The 23,233-nt window shown below is 38.8% G+C and overlaps 1 protein-coding gene across 1 annotated transcript; it reads right to left on the bottom strand.

Annotated features, from left to right (window-relative positions):
* Positions 1–882: 882 nt before the first annotated feature.
* Positions 883–16,739, bottom strand: cmss1 (cms1 ribosomal small subunit homolog). The gene is made up of 9 exons (XM_066686019.1): positions 16,609–16,739; positions 15,341–15,462; positions 15,031–15,099; positions 14,127–14,259; positions 13,639–13,698; positions 13,420–13,522; positions 13,195–13,343; positions 12,956–13,044; positions 883–1,957 (listed from the first exon to the last, which is right to left on the bottom strand). Exons 1-9 carry the CDS (start codon positions 16,664–16,666, stop codon positions 1,874–1,876), a joined length of 867 nt encoding a protein of 288 aa, XP_066542116.1. The 5' UTR covers positions 16,667–16,739; the 3' UTR covers positions 883–1,873.
* Between the last annotated feature and the right edge of the window lie 6,494 nt (positions 16,740–23,233).

The raw sequence follows: 23,233 nt of genomic DNA on the forward strand, positions 1-23,233 counted from the left end.
ACCAGTTTTGGATAATATGTATAATTTTGTATTTCCTGAATCTGCATAATTGTGAAAAGTAATGTTTGCCTATACCTACTGCCCAGTGGCAACATGTATATGGTGAATAATGAAACCCCTAAGATAGAGCCTTATAGGATTCCTTTTGTCATTTTTGTATTAGAAGATACATCATTTACTATTATGAATGGATAGTTTGGTTAAGTACTATTTGGAGCACAATATGTCTGTTCCAGAGATTCTAACCATGTTTTCTAATCTTTTGAGGAGAGTAGTGTGTCCATTAGAAGCTTCTTTTAGTTTGTACAAAATCTTTCTAATCCTTTTCTAATTAAAAATGTAGTAAATAGAATTTAAAAACAGCGTATTCAAACTGCAAGTTATATGTAAACATGATTGAATATTCACCAGTATTGTGATCTGTTTGAGATTCACAAGTCTGAAGCAATGAAATATGGTGAACATGACAACATAACAGTGGTTCTCCTCTCCTCCCTATTTCAAGTTTAACTGGCAATCTGGCACATTACTCTCAATATTCACATCTCAAGTCAGAGAAAGGTGCTGGTGGTTTTAGCCAAAACTGGCAGTTCCTAAATGCACCATAACTAGAAACTGTGTGTATTTTCTTCTCAGTGTCTTTTCTCATCCCCTCCCCCATTTCCTTTTGGCACAGAGGTGTTAGCTGTCCCTTTGTCTTGTCTGCTCAATTCTTTATTTGTATTTAAAAGACCCTTTTATTTACCGTCCCCAAAGTGATACAAACCCTCCCCCTTCTCTACTCCTGCAATTCTTTTTGTATTCTTGCATTTATCGGCCCCTTAATCCTCCTCAAACTTTTCTTCCTTCCTCCCATTCCGTTCCCCCACTTCTCCAATGTATGTAAGGCCATCTTAAAATATTTGGTTAGACTGGACTGGAAACTAGACTAGCAACAGCCACAGACTGGAAATGCAACAGACTGGACAAGCTACAGGGTGACCTTGCAATAATCTGATGATCACCTACAAGCCTGAGGCCGTGGTTGTCTCTCAGAAAACAATGGCATGCTCTCTTCTGGTAGATGGTAAAAAAGCCTCCCCTAAGTATTTTGACTATTCTGAAGTCTTATTCATGAGTGATGGAAAGAGGGATTGTGAGATCAACCATAGATTGGGTGCAGTGACTAGTCAATCTATGTAGAACCACTGCTCTGTCGCATTGAAAGGATCCATCTTAAGTGGTTGGGGATCTGATAGGAATGCCCCATGTAGACCTTTTATTGGAGGTATGCCAAGCAAAATTTTCCAACATGAGTTTAGACATGCAGGGACATTTTATTACTCCTTGTTTCTGCACGCACTGTCAATTCTCAGAGCTCCACATAACCACGTTGTAGTTATAATCACATAATATAATCCACCTGTTGCTCTGCATACGTTATTTGTTTTTAAAATGCTGTGTCCACTCACTGACCACTCCATTTCATTTACCTACCTTGTTGATGATATATTCTCACTCCAATAGTGACACAGAAGGGTTTTAAAACTCAGCAGCTCTGCTGTCTGACCCACTGGTACTAACACGGCACACATTAACACACCACCAATTTGTTAGTGTCACTGCAGCACTGAGAATGATCAACCACTCAAATCAAACATGTGTTGGTGCTGACCACTGAAGAATATTGGTGAAGTAGCAAAGAGAAGAGAAAAAAAAAAAAGCTGTAACAGGTTGACTACAGTCTATATTTGTAGAACTACAAAGTGCTCCTGTATGGTCAGTGCAGCAGAGAGAATAGACAGTGAGTGTAAAAAAACAAGGAGGGGTTCCTAATGTACACACACACACACACACACAAGGTGGGGAGACAGTCATGAATAATAATGCAACTTCAGAACAGCCCAATTTTAACAGATCCTCCTTGACACTTCTTAATGATTTCGCTCTCCAGCAGCTTGAGAAAATCCCTTTTCACCTGTAGAACACAGTAAAGAGAAGTGCTTGAGACATTATCCACTCAACACAATAATTAATACTGAGGGACTAATATTGTTACATTAAGGAAACAGAGCTGAACATTGACCGCCCACTTTTTCAGTGGCTCTGGAAGCATAAATCCCATTCATTTTCTCCATAGACCTTTTGAAATCTCCATTATATAAAGAGTTTTAAGCATTCAACTGAACCAATCAGATAAATGGTGACTTTATGAAAATGAAATCAGGGCCAAAGTGTTTTGAATTTTGAACATAAAGGCAAAAGATACAAAATTGAGTAATGTCAGAATGAACTACATATCCCACAAACACAGCAAGAGTTTCAGCCAATAACTTTCACACCATTTCCCAATTATTTTTCAATTGCATATTTATCTAGTGTATGTAGCTGTTCATTTATGTATTTTAATAATTGTACATGCATAGTTTTTGGACACATAAGCTTTGCTATTGTAGCGTTCTGCTAGCACCTTTGCTGCCAGACTGCAGTTTAAATATCCAAGGTAACATCGCCATCTCTGAATGGTGGAACTGACTTTAAGCACTATGGATAATGTAATTCTTTATGAGGAATGAATAAAACACGATTTTTCAAAAACAAAGCTGAAATTACACTTATTAGATTCATGGCTTTACCTACAGCATATATCACCACATTTTCTGCTAGCTTATGGTAAGCCGATACAAATCTAAATCCTTATGGTGATTATGAATAGAATTTTTACTTCTGCAATCAGACTTCTGAGCTCTATTACAGGTTCAAATTGGGAAAAAAACCAAGACATACTGTCTAATATGCAAAGGTTCAGGAACATTTTAAGTTGAAAAGGTTGATCCTTGTAGGTTTCTTTGGCAAGATTTTAAAATGAAACAAATCTAGATTAAACAATATGTACACACATTACAATCTAAAGCGCACATTAACCCCCCCATCTACAGCCCCTAAATTGACCAAAAACATCACTGATTTATTGGTCTCCGTCAATGGTCCATCAGAACCACTGGAGCTAGATAGACTAACTGACTATTTAGATATTACACTTTGATCAACTTTAGATAGTGCAGCAACCCTTAAGCATAAAAGGCTATGACAGACAAAACTCACTCCATGGTATAATGCAGAAACACTCACCTTAAAACAAACTGTAAGGAAATTAGAGAGGAAATGGCGCTCAAGTACACTGGTAGTATTTTACTGTGCCTTATAGAATATAGAAGGGCACTTGTCAATGCATGTTGAGCATATCTGTCCTCCCTGACTGAAAATTATATAGACAATCCTACAGTACTCTGTGGTCTTTAAATTTACAAACAATCAGGCAGCTACTGACCCACAGTGGATTTTTGCCGGACCACCTACCGGGCCAGCCTAGGAGAGGCATTTGTGACTGACATTTGACTGACTGACACCTAATTTTAAAACGTGCATGCGAGTGAAGTTGGTACAGCACTGTTTTATTGGTCAGACCCTTATAGACATGTAAACCCGTACATAAATATCTAGTTCCCAGTGATGCCCTTTATCAAGTATAGTTTACTTGGTTGATCAAATTTTAAGGTGCTTGGTTTTGGAAATGTTCAAAAACATAAGTGTTAAAGTAATCTTGCTGCTTTCCGGTAAACAAATTGCTTTAATGTCATCTCAATACAGTGCTTCAGTTTTGTAGCTTTGTATGAACAGAAAATAACAAGCTTTCCATGATCATACACACACTGTCAGCAAATAACAAGATAAACTATTGTTATAGTTTGGAATTATTTTTTATTCTTGTAAACAAAAACATTGATATGAAGCACCAAAGCTTCTCCAGACCTTCCAATGACAAGGGTATGTATTTTGGGGCATTCCTATTTTTTAAATGCCATAAAACCTCTATGACAATGGCTATATGGCTAATGGCGGTCCAGCTAAACTAGGCATGCCTAGTTTCTCTTTGCTCTTGTTTTAATAACAAAATTGAAAATAGTAGAAAAACAATAACAATAAAGCAGTTATTAAACCTCTAACTAAGAAAACAAATCTTGATCCTAATGTATTATTCCATCAGAGACTCATCTCCAACCTGCCATTTAAAACCTAAGATCTTAGAAAAATTTGTAAATGTCAATCTGGTTTTAGGCCACACCACAGCACTGAGACGGCTCTAGATAATATAACAAATTTTCTTCTTCTCGCCTCTAATCAAGCCTCTGTATCCATGCTAGTTCTACTTAACCTGAGTGCAGCTTTTGATACAACTGACCATACTATCCTGCTAGAAAGACTAAAGGACATGGTAGGAATCACAGGAACATCTCTATCGTGGTTTAAGTCTTACCTTACAGATCGTTATGAGCTCATCAAAGTAAATAATGTCTTTTCTAACCACAAAAATCACATATGAAATTCCCCAAAGCTCCATTTTAGGACCTTTATTAATCATATAATACATGATAACACTGGGCAGAATTATATGCAGGCATGGCACTACCTTCCAGTTACGCTGATGATACACAGGTATACATATCAGCCAAACCAGATGACAACCCAACACTAAAGAAATTGTAGGACTGGAAGATGTGAAGCATCTATGCTCAAAATGCAGTTGTTGAGTTTAGCTCTTGGTAAGCAACCTCTTTCTCTAGATTAAAATTGTTGTTTCAGGAACTCATGGACATAAGGAATAATGTTAAACTCAGATGGTGTGCTCTATGATGCTGTGCTCAATGATGCTGTGTTCACACTCAGGTTTCATGGTGGTAAAACATGCATACCGATGTTTCAAGATGAACTAACATCTGTTCCCTTTGATTTCCCTCCTTCCAGTCAATCTGTTACAGTCAGATCAGCTGGGGTCATTACACTAAAGAAAATATTTGCTTTTGCTTTTCTATTCCACTCAACTAAACAAATTCCTTCTCTCTACTGTTTTCCAAGAAAATGACAGCCCACTGATGGAAGATTGTCTGCTGCGTTTCCTGCGATCCTCACCAGACCAGCTGCTCACCAAGTACTGCTGCCAGCCTTGGACCACTCACCATTACCCACCATCACCAATTACACTGATGTAGAAATGGAATTGGATTAACAACACTCAGACCAATGTTTCCAGCATTATTACTGTGGCCCCAGATCCTTGCCACTGTTGCCTTTGGCTTGTTCGCATGGGGCTTTCTGATTTGCATTGCTACCTGTTCTGATACAAATTCTGTAAATCTGCTTTGTGACAACATAACTTAAATGAAGACAGTTTAACACCACTTTCTGTTAATAATGATGAAATGTTAAAGAGAAAATTAATGGAAGATCTGGAAAACCATGTTAAGTCTCAGAAAACCTGCTCATGTACTGAGCAAGAATACAAAGCAAAACCCAAAAATAATTTCCAAGTATCTATAAAAGATTTGGCTGGCATGGAAATAGTGAAAAACAGGCCCACTGCACAGTAGTTGGACAAACTATTTATATGGAAAGGTTATCAGAAGGTTATCTTAACTGTAATCAAGTCAACGTCTGAATGATGCATGTGATGATGTACAGTACCTGTGACACATCACCAAGAGAATCCATTATGTATACTTACCTGTACTTACTCACCTGCATACGGGTCATGTGAGAGGGAAAAGAGTACTATCTCTTGATGCTGAGTTTTACTTACCTGGTTGAATCCATTCTCCACAGAGGGAAGGGGGAACTAGCATCTAGAAGAGGGAAAATATATTATCTAATAAATAGTGATATTATGAATGAATGTTAAACATGCCATGGCTGTAACTGAATCTTGGTACAGTTGTTAGTTCATTGTTAATTTTTATTGTGTATGAAACTTGTGTATCCAAGATACAATAACTTTTACCTCTTCAGGGAATGGTATATTCTAAGGGGCGGGGCTACCTATATATATATACCACACAAGGGTAAAAGAAGGGGAGACTCTGCTAGATCGTAGCGAGAGGAGCATAACCTAAGGGCATAATAAGACTCCTGATTTAGTTGTCTTTATCCTTTTTGTCTCTGCTAATAGAGAATTTTGTTTTGTTAATTTTTTTTGTTCACAAGGAGTGCGCGTGTATATATATTGTAAATAGTATAAATACAAAGTTTGGTGTGTAAATAAAGGTGGAAGGGAACCAAAAATCGAACCTCTCGGTGTTATTTCAAGTCGACCTTATAACATCTCAGGCCTCTCGCCCGACTCTACCCATAGAGAACACCTCCCACCATTTCACTTTGCGATGGTGAAGGGGTGAGCTTTATCACAACGCCATGAGCGTTGAAAAAATAAATGACTTTGAAGCAGTGAAAGAGGCTATTCTCAGGAAGTTTGAGATTAACCCTGAGACTTACAGACAGCGTTTCCGTAAAGGGCACGTATTAAAGAACGAGACGCCGAGGGAACTATTCACGCGGCTCACGGGACTTTATGAGAGATGGATACGTCCAAAAGACAAGACAAAAGAGGACATCGGACTAACCATCGTTCTGGAACAGTTCCTGAGCGTAATCAATCCAGAATTGAAGAGCTGGATATTGGAACGCAGCCCGACTTCTGCGGAGCAAGCGGTTGAAATGGCAGAAGCTTTCATCGCGGCACAACAAGCCGAGGGAGAGTTCCAGCTCGGAAAGTCAACCTTCACCAAACAGACCAGTAAGTTTGAGAGACGTGACTATGGTAGTGGTGTTGAACGTTCAAAGCCAGCCTTTAAAATGCAGTGGTATAAGTCCAGTAAAAGCTCAGCTGAAAAACCAAAAATAAGATGTTTTAGCTGTAACCAAATAGGACACAAAAGCTCTGAATGTCAATATCCTCCCACTAGCTCTAACCAACTGTGCTACACCCCTAGAAAAGAAAATCCCTTTAGTACACAGGAATGTAGTGATGAAACCACAGTAACAGTTAAATTGAATGGCAAACAGTTTAGGGCTTTATTAGATACTGGGGCAAGCCAAACTTTAGTCACACAAGCATGTCTTGAAAACTCACAATATGGCCTTACAGGTACGTTAAAGGTCAGATGCATACATGGTGATGAGCAGATTTATCCTACAACTGAGGTTAATATATCAACTAAAGGGCAATCCTACCTGGTACGTGTAGGCGTGGTACAAAACGCTCCATATCCCATAAAGATAACATTAGTTTACCCATTAACTTTGAACAACTCCAAAACTTAGATGAAACTTTAAAACCACTATTTGAAAAAAGCAAACACTATAGTGACATCTCCGATAAAGGTTGCCACTTAGCGATTAAAGATAACAAACTATATAGAATCACTGATAAAGGTGAGCAACTAGTACTCCCGGTAAGCCTTAGGGAGAAAGTGCTTAAAATGGGACATTCAGATCCCTGGGCAGGCCACTTCGGGCAAGCTAAAACATTCAGCCGCATAGCATACAGATTTTACTGGCCAGGTCAGTATGCAGATGTGATTAAATACTGCAATAATTGCCCGGAATGTCAACTCACTGCAACTCTAAAAAAGTCCGACAAGGTGCCTATGGTGAGCATGCCTATAATAGACATACCATTCTCTCGCATAGCAATGGACGTAGTAGGGCCGTTACCTAGAACAAAAAACGCCAACCGTTACATTTTAGTAATATGCGACTATGCGACAAAATATCCAGAGGCTTTTGCCCTCAAAAACATTAAAACTCGTCAAATTGTCAATGCTCTGATACAACTTATTTCAAGAGTAGGGATCCCGAAAGAGATATTGACAGACAGGGGCACAAACTTCACTTCAAAACAAATAAAGCAAGTGTACGATTTATTAGGCATTAAAAGTATTCACACCACACCATATCACCCTCAAACTGATGGGCTAACGGAACGTTTCAATAAGACTCTGAAACAAGCTTTACAGAAGGTGACGAACAACAACGGTACAGACTGGGACATGTGGTTACCCTATGTGCTGTTCGCGTATCGTGAAGTACCTCAAGTTTCCACCGGCTTTTCCCCGTTTTAACTCCTTTATGGAAGACAGGTGAGAGGCCCGATGGATGTCCTGAAAGAAGCTTGGGAAGGTGAGCAGAGTGAACAGAAACTGAACATTTTAACGTATGTCTTGAAGATCAGAGACAAGTTGAGTCAATTGACAAGTACTGTCCATAAACACATGGAGAAGGCTCAAGAACAGCAAAAACACTGGTATGATAAAGTGGCAAGGAAGAGAGTTCTGCAAATCGGGCAGAAAGTACTTGTTCTACTACCCACCAGTGACACTGGACTTTTAGCCAAATGGCAGGGGCCATATAAAGTGCAAAGACAAGTTGGAGAAACTACATATGAACTCCACCTGCCTGACAGACGGAGGAAATTTCAGAGCTTCCACATTAACATGTTGAGACCCTGGAAGGAGCCTGAGAATAAGAGTTCGGAGCAGCTATGGATAAGGGCCGTTCATGATGAAGACGAGGTGGCCGAACAGTATTTCCCCACAAGAAACGAAGGTTTCGTTCTTCCAAAGGTGCCCCACTTAACATCACAGCAACAAAAAGAACTACTGCACGTGGTCCCACCTAAGCTTTTCTCAGATGAACCAGGATTAACAGACGTGACCCAGCATAACATCAGACTCATCAAAGATGAGCCGATTAGACAGTTCAACTGCAGAGTTCCAGCACGACTTGTCCCACAGTTGAAAAAAGAAGTTGAAGCAATGATCAAAATGGGAGTAATAGAACCATCGAAGAGAGAATAGTGCAGCCCTGTCGTCTTGGTCCCCAAGAAAGATGGAGGCTTATGGTTTTGCATTGACTTTTCAAAGCTAAACGCAGTGTCCGCTTTTGACCCATATCCCATGCCAAAAGCAGATGACCTAATAGAGAGGCTAGGGAAGGCTAAAGTTCTGTTCACGGTGGATTTATGCAAGGGATACTGGCAAGTTCCACTCAGCCAGTCCGCTAAAGAACTGACTGCATTTAGAACACCATCAGGACTATACCATTTCCGTACAATGCCATTTGGATTACACGGTGCGGCTGCAACCTTCCAGAAGTTAATGGACGACGTTCTCAGAGGTACGGAGGACTTCGCGGCAGCTTACATAGATGATGTGGTGATCTACAGTTCATCATGGGAAGAACATCTAAAACATCTGGGCATTGTCCTGAGGAAGATCGCAGATGCAGGTCTGACAGCAAACCCCAGCAAATGTCATCTCGCTCGTGAGGAGGTCTCATATCTAGGCTACATCCTGGGCGGGGGTCAAATAAGACCTCAAGTGGACAAAGTAGAGGCCGTGAGGGCAACACCCCAACCTAATACAAAGAGGAGGGTACGTTCATTTTTAGGTCTTGTGGGATGGTACCGCAGATTCATCCCTAATTTTTCGTCTAAAGCAGCAGCACTGACGGATTTAACCAAGAAGGACATGCCTCAAAGGGTTAAATGGACAGAGACCTGTGAGTATGCTTTTAAAGACCTCAAAAATGCATTATGCCAGGAGCCAGTTTTAGCCAGCCCTGATTTTTCGAAACCTTTTATTGTGCAGACTGATGCATCAGGTACAGGGTTGGGTGCTGTCTTATTACAGGTGGAGGACGGTGAGAGAAAACCTATCCTGTATATAAGCAGGAAACTGTTTCCACGTGAGACTAACTACTCTACCATCGAGAAGGAGGCTCTCGCTATCAAGTGGGCGCTTGATTCTTTAAAGTATTACTTGCTTGGACATGACTTTGTTCTAGAGACAGATCACAAAGCTTTGCAGTGGATCCAAAGAATGAAAGACTCTAATGCTAGGATCACACGATGGTACTTGTCATTACAGCCCTATCGTTTTGCTATAAGGTATAAAAAAGGTACCCAAAATGTAACAGCTGACTACCTGTCCCGCCGCTGGGAAGGCGTTGAACTTAAGGAGGGGGGTGTGTGATGATGTACAGTACCTGTGACACATCACCAAGAGAATCCATTATGTATACTTACCTGTACTTACTCACCTGCATACGGGTCATGTGAGAGGGAAAAGAGTACTATCTCTTGATGCTGAGTTTTACTTACCTGGTTGAATCCATTCTCCACAGAGGGAAGGGGGAACTAGCATCTAGAAGAGGGAAAATATATTATCTAATAAATAGTGATATTATGAATGAATGTTAAACATGCCATGGCTGTAACTGAATCTTGGTACAGTTGTTAGTTCATTGTTAATTTTTATTGTGTATGAAACTTGTGTATCCAAGATACAATAACTTTTACCTCTTCAGGGAATGGTATATTCTAAGGGGCGGGGCTACCTATATATATATATACACACCACACAAGAGTAAAAGAAGGGGAGACTCTGCTAGACCGTAGCGAGAGGAGCATAACCTAAGAGCATAATAAGACTCCTGATTTAGTTGTCTTTATCCTTTTTGTCTCTGCTAATAGAGAATTTTGTTTTGTTAATTTTTTTTGTTCACAAGGAGCGCGCGCGTATATATATTGTAAATAGTAATACAAAGTTTGGTGTGTAAATAAAGGTGGAAGGGAACCAAAAATCGAACCTCTCGGTGTTATTTCAAGTCGACCTTATAACATCTCAGGCCTCTCGCCCGACTCTACCCATAGAGAACACCTCCCACCATTTCACTTTGCGATGGTGAAGGGGTGAGCTTTATCACAATGCAACAACAGCTAGATAAGCCAGACACATTTTGGAATCAGGTTTTTACAATCCCATGAGTCCCAAGTACAGCGCCCTCCATAATTATTGGCACCCCTGGTTAAGAAATGTTCTTTGGCTTCTAATAAAGTCTTTTTTTTTTTTTTTTAATAATATAGGACAACAATGCAAAATAAGTAAAAAAATCTAAGCTTTAATTCAAGTGCTTTATTTGGTGGGGGGAAAAAAAATCAACTCAGAATTTGTTTATTATTATTTTTTTATATATATACTTGAGTTGCAGGTTGCTTTTTTCTAAATTGTTTCAGAGTGAGATTATGCTTCTGCAATTAAAAAAAATGTATTTTAAGGCCTTTAAACATTTTAACTCGAGGTGCAAATAATTATGGAGGGTGCTGTATATTGTGAAAATCTGAGAATATACCTAAAACATGCTGTGTATACAAGATAGATCATTAATGTTTCTGTGCTAAAGGTGTTTCTGCTAGGAAAAGAGGCATAAAATCATATGCCAAGAAGAAAAAAGGAGCCTAGCTTGCTTCAAGATATGTCCGGAGGGTGAGACTTCAGCTAAAGTTGGTGTTATTAAGTACTGACTGAAAAGTCGCCCATTGCACAGCATTTTTAGTAGAAAACAGACAGGGCGATAATTTTTTCTGTTAATGATTTTTGTTAACATTTACAAAGTAAGGAGTGCACAAAATGTATTTTTAGTAACAAAAAAAAAATGTTGAAAATTTCAATAGCTAAAGCAAACTGATTCTTTGCTTTTCAAGGTGAAAACAGCAAAGAACATATTATAGCTTATTTTAATTAACTGCCAAACAATGGGCTTTTAAAAAACAAAAATATATACATGTTAAAAATAATACATCTGTGATGAACCTTTCTCACAGTGTGTGGGTCCCACAGTGTACTTAAACATGGAACAAACGAAACATGAATGAGATCATGTTAAAATACATTCTCTTCACTGTGCAATAAATACAAATAAATTCTACAAACTAGGAGGGCATTCTGAAAAATCTTAGGCTTGTCTCCTTCTACCAGTGTTAGTGGTTAACACTGAAAGATTAATTTTGAGATGGTTATGCATTGCAGAAATATGTTTATTGTACTTCAGAAAATCGTAACACATTGTATAGCTAAATTAAGCATTGTCTTAATTTCTTCTGAAAAAGTGCCAGTGTGATTAGCAAGAGATGCTTTTTTTAATGGCTTTTTGCATTCCTCACCATGATACTGTGGTTATTAAACCAGGTATTGGTACTTTTGACAGTCAGGACAGGTAATTTTCCAGTCCTGGAAAATGAAATCTGCATCTCCATAAAGCTTGTCAGCAGAGAGAAGCATGAAGTGATCTAAAATACCCTGGTAAATGGCTGCACTGATTTGAACTTGATATAACACAGTGGACCAACACCAGCAGATGACATGGCTCCCCAAATCAACACTGATTGTGGAATCTTCACACTAGACTCAAGCAGCTTGGATTGTGTGCCTCTCCACTCTTCCTCCAGACTCTGGGACCTTGATTTCCAAATGAAATGCAAAAAATGTACTTTCATCTGAAAACAAAACTTTGGGCCACTGAGCTACAGTCCAGTCCTTTTTCTCCTTGGCCCAGGTAAGACTCTTCTGGCGTTGTCTCTGGGTCAGGAGAGGCTTGACACAAGGAATGCGACAGCTGTAGCCCATGTCCTGGATATGTGTGTGTGTGGTGGCTCTTAAAGCACTGACTCCAGCAGCAGTCCACTCCTTGTGAATCTCCCCCAAATGTTTGATTTGTAAATTTCTTGACAATCATTTCATGGCTGTGGTTATACCCATTGCTTGTGCACTTTTTTTTTTTTAACACATTTTTTTTACTCATTTTTTCCTTCAACTCAACTTTCCATTAAATGTTCTTGGATAAAGCAGGAGGGTGTCAATGACTGCCTTCTAGACATCTGTCAAGTCAGCAGTCTTCCCTATGATTGTGTAGCCTACTAAACCAGACTAAGGGACCATTTTAAAGGCTTAGGAAACCTTTGCAGGTGTTTTGTGTTGATTATTCTAATTTTCTGAGATAATGACTTTTGGGGTTTCATTGGTCATCAACATTAAAAGAAATAAACGCTTGAAATAAATCACCCTGTTTGTAATTAATCTAGAATGAATTAATTTGAAATTAATTTACTGATGATATTCTAATTTACTGAGATTCACCTGTACATTCCTTCAATGAATTTTGTTCTAGCTACTGTCAGATAGAACCAGCCTAGTTACAGCTGTCCAGTTCAAACCCAAACACAAATGTCATGCTACATATCCAAACTTTTAAAATAAATCATTCTTGAACAATAATAAAATATGCGAAGGTGAGTGAGCATTACCTCTAGTATGTCAACCATTCTCCTATGTTTCTGGTCTCTGTAGTTCCAGTCTAGAACAAGATACTGTAGTGCTTGCAGGTTCATTCCCTCTGGAACACACACAGATGTCAAATAAATAAAAAAATAAAATGACCATCAGTGAAAACAACTGTTGCTATGAAAACTGTCTACAGCCCCTCCCACCCAAAAATAAAATATTTTTGTTTAAAATAAAACTACCTAAATGTTTGTGTACTTACCTTTGTCTATTAGTGCAGCCACTCTGCCTGGAGTGCCTACACCTATGTGAATCGCTCCTTTTTTCAGCAATTTAATTTGATCCTCAATTTTGATGTGCTTGGCAAAAAGTTTCACTACTTTAGCTTCTCCTTTAAATGTTGTTAACTGCCTTAAAATAAAAAGACAAACCATAAGCTCTACATACAATCACACAACAAAATTCTTAAAACATGAAACAGACTAACTTAATGAGTTCGATGGTTCGTAGAGCAGAGCTACAGAGGATGAGCAAAATCACTGAGCTTATCTTCTTGTGTTGCTTCTGTACTTTAGCCCACTTAGGACAAACTTAATAAGGAGTAAAACAAAAAACAAACACAATATTAAATTAATTTTTTTAAATGATGTGTTAAGAAATGATGAAAAATTACATATTTGCAAACATGAACTGTGCAAGAACTAACCTTCTTTGAGGTAAGATGACAAGCTGTGCGTGAGGTCATTACTCATCAGGAAACTTGACTCTGGAAGAAAAACAACACACAAAACAATGAACGTGTATACAGTGTATTACAAGGTATTCCATTCATACAATATGGACATTTAAGTACTTATACTGTGGTTCAGTCCCTCTTTAACATACTCCCATTGGATTTTCTCCTTTACCTAAGCCCACTTAAGACAAACTTCATAAGGATATTTCTATTTAAACAAACAACCCAAGAGATTTGAGAAATAATGGAACCAGTAGATACCATTTTGGTATGAATGTGTCATGAATAGAAACATATCTAGGATTCTTAAAACTACTGTTTGAAAATAGCCCACCCAGCTAACAGCAGTGATACTGCTACATGGTAAATCAACAAAGGTGTACAAAGTAAGTCTAACAAAGTTGCCAGTAAGCGTTGAGCTGTATTTTCATCTCTAAGGTTGATAGGGACTGACTGACCTGGCAGACTGAGCTCCTCTTGTTCAATAACAGACCGCGTCGCACCATAATGACTCTGCAGAAGGCTCTTCAGGTCACTTGTAGTGCCTGGCAGAGGCTTCGAACTCGCCAACACACCCATTATTGTTTTCTTCTAAACACAGATTAATGCAATGCATGGCATTATAAGGCATGATATGACTGAATGATATGTCTCTTTTTGATAAACAAACAACTATTTTAATAATGAACATGGTTAACTCTTCTAGCCTTTAATTTGTTACATAAGGCTGTGTTAGAATCAAAACCAGGATCATTTTGTTTTAGGAGATAATGTGCAATAATTTGTTACTGTACAACATAGAGTGTGTCTTCCGCATTTAACCCATCTGTGGCAGTGAACACACACACTAATGCAATGGGGCTGTGAACACACACCCAGAGCAGCAGGCAGCCACCCCCAGCGCCTGGGGAGCATTTGGGAGTTCAGTGCCTTGCTTAAGGGCACTTCAGCCATGAATGTTCCTGCCGGTCCTGTGCATCGAACCAGCAACCTTTCAGTACCAAGCCTGGTCATATAACCATTAGACCAAGGCTGCCCCCCATTAAATTAATGCTGTGATGACTACTTCATTCTTTGTTTTTAAAAAACTGCTCCCAGATACTTTTTAAAATGTATTTAATTGTTCTACTTTTGAGGTTCACGCCAATAACTCAATATAATTTGTACATGGCTCTGAAATTACTTTGTAAATGTTCATCTGCATGTTTTTGTGTCAAATTATTAATGATGATTAACTGGATCAGTCACAATCTGTAGCAAAAAGGCTAGACCTCAAAATCAAGCTATTAAAAAAAAAAAAAAAAAAAAAAAGAAATTTGTTAAGGATTTATGACGCAGTAACATGGAGAATATTTTCTTTACCTTTCGCCTCTTTTTAGGCTTCTTGCCCTCCTCTTCTACGGTCTTCTTTTTGGCAATGAAGCATTCTTTCTGCATACAGCATTACAAGTGTCAAATTTACTTTTGAGCATTTGTACAGGTCCATGTTTACACTTACACAAAATGCAAATGACCAATGTTGTTCTAAAATAAGAACAAATTTTTATTATTAAGAGCTCATGCTTACTGTTTCCACATTACTGAAGCCATACAAATAACATAAAATGCTCAAAGGAAGTATAAAATATATATAATTGTAATTTGTCTTTTAACTGAAATAGAATCCCATTACCTGAACAGTCTTAATTTTCTTTGCTTTATCTGGCTTCTGTGATTTAAATTTTCTTATCTTCACATTTTGCTCAGTGGGCTCATCTGCTGCTTCTTGTATGTCTTGGGACTCCTCTTCCACATCTAAGACAACAGAAACTTGTTCAGTTAAACAGGAATTCATTACATTAAAAAAGAAAAAAATCTGTATAATTCAGTCATTCAGACGTAAACAGCAATTTCAAGTGTTGCTAAATGGTGCAGTTCTGAGAAAAATATAGAAGCAGATTTCTTTACAAAATTAGGTATGGATAGGGAACCAAAACCATGGCCACCCTGAAGTAAGAAAAATGTCTAAACACAAATATAAATAAGCAAACAAACACATGCATATATTTTGTCATGCATGATTCATAAAACTTCTTAAATTGATTTCTGCAGTTCCATATTTTTTTATTTTGTATTTCCACATTTTTACAGTTATTTATTTCTACATTAAAACATTTAAATATATATGTATTTCAAATGGGGGCAGCATGGTGGCGTAGCAGGAAGTGTCGCAGTCACACAGCTCCAGGGACCTGGAGGTTGTGGATTCGATTCCCGCTCCGGGTGACTGTCTGTGAGGAGTTGGTGTGTTCTCCCGTGTCCGCGTGGGTTTCCTCCGGGTGCTCCGGTTTCCTCCCACAGTCCAAAAACAAACGTTGGTAGGTGGATTGGCGACTCAATAGTGTGTGTGTGTGTGTGTGTGTGTGTGTGTGTTGCCCTGTGAAGGACTGGCGCCCCCTCCAGGGTGTATTCCCGCCTTGCGCCCAATGATTCCAGGTAGGCTCTGGACCCACCGCGACCCTGAATTGGAAAAGCGGTTACAGATAATGAATGAATGAAAGAATGAATGTATATCAAATGCATCTATATGTCAGTTAGGTGGGTGGCCCTAACCTTACAATAACAGTGAGAAAATATATAGTGATATATATGCTATACGATCCAACGATTCGGAATGACTTTGTTTACCCATTGGTGGATTTCCTCTTTATCCTGCTACAGAAAAATGACCCGAAGCGTTCTCATATATGGAATTTTTACCAACTATAAGGCTACTAACAACATTAAATGAATTTAAACCGTAATAATCAAAAGCGAGAACTCAAACCACGTGCATCAGTACGAGTCTCGCTCTCGCTTCCTCACCAGCTGTATGACACATCAACACAAAACTAGTATGACTCGTTTATAATAAACACAGGTTTCCTAGTTATTTATCTATAGATTTGCAGAATAACTGACCTGAATGGTCCACATTTTCCCCTTTGCTCCACCACTCGTCTCCCAAATCGTCTCCCATCTCTACCTTTAAATCTCTGACAGAGTTTCAGAATCGCAGATTCCACGTAATTTACAGATACGTCAGATCCCAAATGACTCTCAGCTCCCTACGTAGTGCACTCCATATTTCTTAAATTATTAATATAATATATATAGAGAGAGAGCGGAGATGGACATTTGGTGACATTCATTCCGCTATCTTGAGGTAGCTGCCAACTTATAACATTAAAACACACAGTCTACTAGTACGGACTTTTATTATAGGAGCCATTTGAGTTTTATCTAGCTCTGTATCTAAATCTGAATTTAAATATATAAATATGGACGATCGCCCAAGTTTACAATAGAAACATCTGGTATGTTGGGCGATATAAACAGTGAAACAGTGTTTTTTTTTCAAGTTTTGAATCTGCGGAACTCAAACACACACACACACACACCAGAACAGTGCCGAATTCAACACCCCCGCCGCGAGAGGCATCCTCTGTCGGGAGCGCGCGTCCTACGTCATTTGATTTGAATGCGGAGGTGGCCCGCTGCATTTTCTTTGGTATTGACGACCAAAAATAAAGTTAACGTAAAGCATATTAGTCAATAATAAATAAAGAATTCCTTTTGCGGATGTCAAATGATTGCCTGTGTGTTATTAAAACAATGTTGTATAGTGAATAAGTCAATTTTAACTTTGTGAGACACAATGTGAAAATTAATAAAATCAATGGATGTTCACTTTGTGTCAGACAAATTCACTGTCCTCAATATTATGGTCAAAATGATTTAAAAGACATTTAAAAATCACTGGATGTTGATACCTGAGAGAGATAATAGGAACCTATCATAATCTAACATTTAAGAGCCTGACAATCTAACATTTATATCCTTTAAGAGCCTATACAGGTGCTGGTCATAAAATTACATGAAAAAAGTTGATTTATTTCAGTAATTCCATTCAAAAAGTGAAACTTGTATATTATACTCATTCATTACACACAGACTGATATATTTCAAGTGTTTATTTTTTTAATTTGATGATTATAAATGACAACTAATGAAAACCTCAAATCCGGTATATCAGAAAATTAGAAGACTATTACTTAAGACCAATACATTAAAAAAAAAGGATTTTTAGAAATGCTGGCTGAAAAGTGACTGAAACTGAAAAGTATGAACATGAAAAGTATGAGCACGTACAGCACTCAATACTTAGTTGGGGCTCCTCTTTCTTAATGTGCTTGGACAAAGAGCTCTGTGAACAGCCAGCCTCTTTAGCAATGACCTTTTGTGTCTTGCCCTGCTTGTGTAAGGAGTCTGCCGTCTTCCCCATGATTGTGTACCCTACAGAACTAGACTGAGAGCCTATTTAAAGGCCTTTGCAGGTGTTTTGAGTTAATTAGCTGATTAGAGTTTGGCACCAGGTGTCTTCAATATTGAACCTTTTCACAATATTCTAATTTTCTGAGATACTGAATTTGGGGTTTTCATTAGTTGTCAGTTATAATCATCAAATGAAAAGAAAATACCTGAAATATATTAGTCTGTGTGTAATGAATGAGTATAATATACAAGTTTTTGAATGGAATTACTGAAATAAATCAACTTTTTCATGATATTCTAATTTTATGACCAGCACCTGTATATGTGAAACTGAAGAAACATGAGGCACGTGGTATTTAACAAGAGTGTATGTCAGAATGATTATGATTCATTAATTTAAGTGTTACTGTAATCAGGAATAATGTTAATGATAAATGTTAGCAACCATAATTACTGTAAACAACACCACAGTATTGAAAATAAATAAAAAGTTAATAAAAATTAAAAGAACTACTTAATCTTATAATAAAAATTGTGTTCTTTTTCACAGACAATAATCAATTAAATATTTTAAAGTTTATTTTGTTATAAATTATACATTAACAAAATAAATGATAAATTTACCATCCAACTTGAGAAAAAAAATTGTTTTCATTAATCATATAAAACATTACAGTTAACTATAAAGGCTATTTAATTAAAAATTTACTAATTTTGTTGCATTTAATTACAGATATATTAATATGTGTAAAAACGCAGGCACACATTAACTGTCTAATCGTTTTGAGGGTTCTTGTTGATTGGCAGCTGGAGTTTGTACTCGCAAAACAAACTTGCCAAGTTTGTTCTACCAAGTACGACAGTTCGAGCAAGATTGTATCGGGAAACAGCCTAAGACTCCTGTCACCACACACCTGCTCACTTACTGGAATGAGACTTTTAATTACATTGTGTTCATTTGTTCTATGTTTCCCTCTGCTGGACATTCCTGCTGTTGCAGCTAAAGATGGAAAACCATCCATCCATTATCTGTAACCGCTTATCCAATTTAGGGTCGCGGGGGTCCAGAGCCTACCTGGAATCATCGGGTGCAAGGCGGGAATACACCCTGGAGGGGACGCCAGTCCTTCACAGGGAAACACAGACACACACACACATTCACTCACACACTCACGGACACTTTCGAGTCACCAATCCACCTACCAACGTGTGTTTTTTTGGACTGTGGGAGGAAACCGGAGCACCCGGAGGAAACCCACGCGGACACCGGGAGAACACACCAACTCCTCACAGACAGTCACCCGGAGCGGGAATCGAACCCACAACCTCCAGGCCCCTGGAGCTGTGTGACTGCGACACTACCTGCCGCCACCGTGCCGCCCCGATGGAAAACCAGAGGACGGATAAATTGGAGTTTGAAGAGAAAGTTTCAGACCACACAGTGACTGAGAAAAATAGATAGATAGATAGATAGATAGATAGATAGATGTAAAAATTTGAGATATCAAACCAGTTTTGTATGGCAATTTAGCATTTTATTTTAAAGGGGGTGGGGGGCGTGGCATGTTATTATAGCATCTGCATTAGGAAACACATTGGTAAATCAGTAATGTGACAGGCATTAGGCAAAAAAAAACACTTTTTCTTGCCTTACATAAAGTAATAAATTTTAAAGATTCAACTCCAATAAACACACATGCCAAGACTATAATTGGTGGCTCACATTATACAATAAGAAACACTGATTCTGCATAGAGGGATCATTTGCTCTTTGTACTCCCTGGTCAATTTAGCTGTCTTTTAGCAGGCTTATGTAAGAATGCTTAAATAATTCTGGAGTCATGTGGTGATAAAAGAGTTAGGACACTGTGTTCTTGTCCACAAGCAGTTAGATTTGGGTACTACACAGTCTTAGATAAGTAGTTTAAGGATTGAAGTGCTTTGTTTGTGCCTTTTGTATATTTTCAGGACAGAAAAATAATGCTATCCCTCAATTTCGGGTTAAACAAAATGGTCTTGATTTTTTAAAGTGAATTTTTAAAAAGTCTTTTCTGCTTATCCATTTCAGGGTCGCAGTGGAAACAGAGCGAGCAAAGAAGCCCAGATGTCTCTGTTACCCGCAACTTCCACCAGCTCCTCCTGGGGGATCCCCAGGTGTCCCCGGGCCAGTCGGGAGATATAATCCCTCTAGCGTGTCCTGGGTCTACCCCAGGGCCTCCTTCCAGTTGGACGTGTCTGGTAAACCTAAATCTTAGGTTTGACTATCGGGCAGATTCTCCTTTCCAGCACCTTGTCATAGACTTTCCCAGGGAGGCTGAGAAGTGTGATGCCACGATAAATTGCACACATTCTCCGGTCCCCTTTTTTAAAAGTAGGAACCACCACCCCTGTTTGCCCATCCAAAGGCACCGCTCCCGAAGTCCATGCAATATTATAGAGACATGTCATCCAAGACAGCCCCACAGTATCGAGTGCCTTCGGTAACTTCGGGCGAATCTCACCCACTCCTGGGGCTTTGCCACTGCGAAGCTTTTTCACCACCTCAGTGACTTCAGCAGCCACTTCCATAATGGAAGTCTGGACAAGGGTCCATTCAGACTCCATTCCCCCTACCTCATTTGGAACATGTGAAAAGTTCTGTTGGAGGTGAGAGTTGAAATCCATCCAGACAGTGTCCTGTTCCCAGCACACCCTCACTATACGTTTGGGCTTACCAGGTCAGTCTGGCAGCTATCCCCACCATCGGATCCAACTCTCCATCAGATGGTGATCGGTTGATAGCTCAGCCCCTTTCTTTACCCGAGTGTCCAAAACATATGGCCTTAGATCAGAACACATGACCACAAAGTCGATCATAGACTTTTGGCCCGGGGTGCTCTGGTTCCAAGTACACTTATCTTACACTTATTATGGTTCCAAGTACACTTATCTTATGTTCAAACATGGTGTTTGTTATGGACAAACCATGACTATCACAGAAGTCCAATAACATCACACCACTTGGGTTCAGATCATGCCAATAGGGTTCCTCCCAATCAGGTGAGTGAGTCAGTGCATGGAATCCTCTCTAGAACAACACTCACTACCTCCAAGAAGGCAGAATACTCTGAGCTGCTGTTTGGTGCATATGCACACACAACAAAGTTTTCCTCTCTGCCACTGATGAGGAGACCCTCTTGTTTACTGGGACAAGATCCATCTGTACAGTCGCCAGCTGGGGACTTGTGAGTATCCCCACACCCGCCCGGCGTGTGCAACTGCTCCTTCCATGACACCAGGGGCCCCGTTGCCCCCAGCTTTGTACCCGATGAGCATCGCAAAACTGCAAAAGTGTTTTTTTACAATACCTTTTGTAAATAAATAGTAACTGTTCTCTAGGGGAGCACAAAATCTTTTCATGAGACTGCCTGCATGAGGCAGTGTTCCAACTGGGCTGAACAAACATGCACACACAAACATTCTAAATTTTATACCTCGTGATTATTGTAATGCTAGTTTTGGGGAGTCAGATATCTCAGAATAAAACCATATAATCAATTCAGTCACTGCTGCACAAAAGACTGCGACAGATATTTGGTCTTATATTGCTCACTCAAGACCCATCTGTGGATTGGTGCATGGTGGAGCATAATTATATATCCAAATATCTAATAGACTTGATTGTGACGCCCAAACATTAATAAAATTAAATCAGTAATTCATAATTCATTCTAGACATGTATGGCTCTTCTGTAAACATGAAACTTAAGCATGAAAACTAAGATGGCTGAAATTTTCAGACAACCATCATCCAATAAAATTCTTACATGAATTAATGGATATCTTCATGTTTTTTTCTCATCACTGCATCATTCCTTTGACATTCCTCAATTTAAACACATTGGCTTAGGTTTGCTTTGGCAAACCTTTGTCAAGCACTACAATACACGATACATTCATTACTGTTCTAAATGTTTTGGAACCTGCTGCAAGAATATTGCCATTTATTGTTAATAATTTTTTTTCTCGTGTACACTTACGGGGGTGGGGGAATGTACTGTACAGGCACATTATTGACACTACATGTACATTTAAATGTCTAGTTGGTTTAACTAAAGTTACATTACATTCTGGTGAATATTTGTAAGCTTTCATTATACAATTGGGTCAAATAAAACAACAAAATCTAGGTCATGGGTTTGTAATGGGGCATATGAATTCAACACAACTTTAAATTCTAAAGATTATGGTAAAATTATGTTCCTGTAAATGTACGGAATATGTACCTGTCACGCCCTTGTCTTGTCGTGTCTGTTTTCCCCGCCATGTGCTCTCTTAGCACATGGCTCTTTTTGTTATTGTCCATGTCTCCGCCCATGTCCCGCCTTTGTTCCTCTTCATCTGGGTCTTATTACCCTCTTCGTGTGTTCCAAGTGTGTCTTGTCTGTGTTATGTATTTAAGTCCCCTTGTCTCACTTCCTCTTGTCGGTCATTCGTTCCAATTCAGTCTTGTTGCTTCCATTGTATTGTTTCATACCAATTCCCAGCTTTGTTTCGCTTCTATTGTCGCTCAGTCTGGTCTGTCTGTCTCTATCAGTGTCATGTTGTCGTTTTACTTCCTAGTCATGTTGTTTAACCCTCTAGTCTGTCTGTCTGTATTCCTCTTCAGTCTGTTTAGCTCTCTGTCCTGTTAGTTTGTTAGCTCTCTAGTCTCTGTCCCTTTAGCACTGTTTAGCACTCCATGTTTGTTTAGTCTGTTTAGCACTCCATGTTTGGTTTTTGTCTGTTTAACTCTGTGTCCTGCCCAGCTGGCCACCAACGTCAAAAGACATTGATATGTGGTTGAATGTTGGTCGTGACGTCGGATGACCAAAATTTAACGTCAGGGTAACGTCTAATACCAATGTTAAACTGATGTAAGAAACTGACGACATATGACACTGATATTTTGTTAGTTTTAAGTCATGATATTATGTAACCACAATCCAACGTCTAACAAACGTCATATCCTCATGTCAAATAGATGTAAAATACCAACATTTAGTTGTAAGTTATGGTGACCAAATCCCAACGTTTGATAAACGTCTGAATTTTAACGTCAGTTAAACCTGCCATTCTAACATCAATAAACGTTGATAATTTGTTGGTTTTAATTTGTGATGTTATGTAACCAAAATCCAACATCTACCAAACGTCACATCCTGATGTCAAATTGACGTAAATTACAACATTAAGCTGTAAGTTATGGTGACCAAATCCCAACGTCTGATAAACGTCTGAATTTTAACGTCAG

The sequence above is a fragment of the Hoplias malabaricus genome, chromosome 12, assembly GCF_029633855.1.
Source record: "Hoplias malabaricus isolate fHopMal1 chromosome 12, fHopMal1.hap1, whole genome shotgun sequence".
In the NCBI taxonomy this organism is placed as follows: domain Eukaryota; kingdom Metazoa; phylum Chordata; class Actinopteri; order Characiformes; family Erythrinidae; genus Hoplias; species Hoplias malabaricus.